The 3,571-nt window shown below is 41.3% G+C and overlaps 1 protein-coding gene across 1 annotated transcript; it reads left to right on the top strand.

The window, feature by feature from the left end:
- Positions 1 to 207: 207 nt before the first annotated feature.
- LOC136837636 (uncharacterized) lies at positions 208 to 1,776 on the top strand. The gene has a single exon (XM_067102513.1). The coding sequence runs from the start codon at positions 208 to 210 to the stop codon at positions 1,774 to 1,776; it is 1,569 nt and encodes a 522-aa protein (XP_066958614.1).
- Positions 1,777 to 3,571: the final 1,795 nt, after the last annotated feature.

The raw sequence follows: 3,571 nt of genomic DNA, 5'->3' as shown, positions 1-3,571 counted from the left end.
TTATACAAACAACATATAATAATTTACATATACATTTATATATTATATAAAATCTTCCAGCGCGGTTCGTCCTCAGTATTCCGAAATCATTTCCCGGGTCTTCGTGAAAGGTTTTAAAGGCTCGATCACTGATGAGCTTCAAGGATCCCAAATCTTCTCCCTAGGAGAAGCTATGTCCTTTTGGGTCCTTAAGATTTTGTTCTTTTAATGGTAGCCTTTACCAATGGTCGCGTCAATAACTCCACCGGCGTGACCTCCATGGACAATTCCGCCTCCGATGACACCTCCATGCCCAATTCCTCCATGTGTTACTCCAACTTTACCTACAGAATGCCCTCCACTGATGATGCCTCCTCCAACTATGCCTCCTCCAACTATGCCTCCATGTCCGATTCCAATAGAATTTGCAGAGTACCCTCCGTCAATAATGCCTCCGTCAATGATTGCTCCTCCAATTGGGCCACCATGGCCAACTCCAATAGATCCGCCATGGCTTATTCCAACGGAGCCTCCATGGCCAACTCCAAGGGATGGGGCAGAATACCCTCCATCGATAACGCCTCCATCAATGATTGCTCCTCCAACGGAACTTACATGTCCTCCGTCAACAATTCCTCCATCAATGATACCATCATGTCCTCCTCCAAGGTGGCCTCCATGAGTTACCACAACAGAGCCTTTGGAATGACCTCCTCCAACAATGCCGCCATGCCCCAGTCCAACAGAGGCCCCGGCGAAACCTCCTCCAACTTTGCTGCCACCGAGAATCACTCCATCATGGCCGCCGTCAACAACTTTTCTTGCAATTCCTCCGCCAAGTCCAAGAGAGCCACCACGGTATTTTCCCACGGGAGCTCCGAGATTGAAATGAATGGTGGCTCTGGCAGAACCATATCCCTTACCAACAACTCCTCCATGACCAGTGCCGAGGCCAAGTCCTCTCCCATGGCTGACTCCAAGTCCAATAGCTCCTCCTTTGCTTACACCATGGCCAATAACTCCTGTACTAACACCATGACCAATAACTCCTCCTGTACTTACACCATGACCAATAACTCCTCCTTTACTTACGCCATGGCCAATAACTCCTCCTGTACTTACGCCATGTCCAATAACTCCTCCTTTACTTACACCATGGCCAATAACTCCTGTACTAACTCCATGGCCAATAACTCCTCCTGTACCTATACCATGCCCAATGACTCCTCCTTTACTTACACCATGGCCAATGACTCCTGTACTAACACCATGACCAATAACTCCTCCTGTACTAACACCATGACCAATAACTCCTCCAGTACTTACACCATGCCCAATAACTCCTCCTTTACTTATGCCATGGCCAATAACTCCGCCATGGCTGATGCTATTGTCAATAACTCCTCCGTGACTGATGCCATGACTAATAACTGCTCCATGACCGATGTCGGCGTCAAAAACTCCTCCATGACTGATGCCATGACCAATAACTGCTCCATGACCGATACCATGGTCAATAACTGCTCCATGACCAATGTCGTGGTCAATAATCCCTCCATGACCGATGTCGTGATCAATAACTCCTATCTGACCGATGTCATGGTCAATGATCCCTCCATGACCTACACCATGGCCAATAACTCCACCATGACTGATACCGTGATCAATAACTTTTCCGTGACCAACATCTACGTCAATAACTCCTCCGTGACTGACACCATGATCAATAACTCCTCCATGTACTATTCCACCCGATACTACAGCCGGCGTCGAGTACCCTCTCCCGATGCCGGATGAGAGGCCATGCCCAATAGTGATCGCCTTTCCATGGCCACCGTGGACTCCCTCAGCAAGTGCAGAGACGGAGAGGAGAAGAACCCCAGCAGAGAGGAGCAAGATGTTCTGGAAATGGATAAAGAAGGCGAGATTTCAGTTTCATGAAAATGTTTAGGAGAAGCATTGCTTTGAGATCAACTCTTTTTATCAAGTTGATCAGCTTAACGTCAGCTCTCACTGTTTAGAGGAACCATTTTAAAAGTGACTTTCCATAAAGTTGTACAGGATATTCAATGGCAAAAATGCAAACCTAAAACCTTACGTCTGTCGTATGGTACGCACAGAAACAATCTTTAATTCGTCACTGTGGATTTATATACTTTTCAGATTGAATGAATAGACTTAACAAATAAACAAATGAAAATGTTTAGATGGATTGGAAGTTTGGTTGCTAGTCCAGAAAAATAATCTTTAAATAACACTGAGAAAATCGTCGGTTATTGCAAAAGCAGCTAACACGCCTTTTGAAAAATCGAATCTTCATTCCATCGAATATTTTGCACTGCAAGCTTGTCACGGTTTACTGGAGAGATAGCGCGACCTTTGAATTAACTAAAAAAAGAAAGAACAACAGCTGCAGTTATGCAACTCGAAAACTGTCTTCAAGTGGCATCACACACCCAACACATGACTCACCTTTCGTAAACCGGCCAAAAAAAAAAAAAAAAAAACTGTGCATGAGATGACTTTCAAACTTTAGGAAATTTTTGTATGGTTTCCTATTTTTTCACTCTTGTTACTCAACTGCAAATGTATAAAAAAATTTTATTATCTTGTGAAACAAATTCTAAATCTAAACCATTGTACAGTGTGCATCACTAACAAACAAACAAACAAACAAACAAATAAATAAATAAATAAATAAAGAAATAAATAAATAAGTAAATAAAAAAGAAAGGAAACATCAATATCTGAATGCATTAGTCAGCATGTAAGTAATATCAGTGTACGAATAGAAAATGAATTCTTCTGTATATTCGCGTTCGTCTGTATATGATTATTAATATTTATATAAGATCAGACCTCGTCTATATGAGTTACTTGAAGATGAAAGAGCTGGAAAGAGTGACAGTAAAGATGAGTTTTTCAAAAATTTTCTGTTTCAGTGAAAACCCTGACAAAAAACTATTTCAAATCTATAAATAAAATAGATTCGCAGAACATTTTTGGGTTTCAACATTATTCTTTATGTATTCCCGTACAATATTATTCTCATAGGTGTTAGATATTTGGATAAAAACGGTGACCAGGATTTTGTGAATAGAAAGGGTGGGAATGTACATAAAGCACAAGCTAATGATAAATGCAAGACATTTCAAATGTAAGTCATTATCATTTGAGCGGAAACTAAAGTAAAAAAAAAAAAGTAAATGAACCACACTTTCACACTGGACGTAAGCTAAAAATTCGCGTGAAAATTACAGCTAGTCATAAAAGACGAAAATTTATAGCCTTAGTCATTCGGTGAATTATAACGAGAAATATAAAATAAAAGTATAATAATGGCGACATATGAGTGAAACCATCTCTGACATCCTCGTATGGAATAAGATAAAGTATTAAGAATACGAAAACGAATATGAAAAAAAGGCACAATGTTCTCTGACAGAGAGCCAAATGGAGGAGGGAGGTGCTCACCATATCGCCGGTGAAGTAAGACTAGTAGAGAGACGATATGAGAAGGTTGCTTTTATAGCTCCTCCAACCGGAGGCACGCACGGTTCCCTTCATCACGCCTTCTTTTCCCTCCTCAACC

The sequence above is a fragment of the Macrobrachium rosenbergii genome, chromosome 59 (genome assembly GCF_040412425.1).
Source record: "Macrobrachium rosenbergii isolate ZJJX-2024 chromosome 59, ASM4041242v1, whole genome shotgun sequence".
In the NCBI taxonomy this organism is placed as follows: domain Eukaryota; kingdom Metazoa; phylum Arthropoda; class Malacostraca; order Decapoda; family Palaemonidae; genus Macrobrachium; species Macrobrachium rosenbergii.
The sequence above is the reverse complement of the archived record's forward strand: the minus strand, read 5'-3'. Positions and strand labels throughout refer to the sequence as shown.

What these genes read in the sequence shown, in the direction of transcription:
- LOC136837636 (XM_067102513.1), top strand. Translation starts at nt 208, where the DNA reads ATGGTAGCCTTTACCAATGGTCGCGTCAATAACTCCACCGGCGTGACC.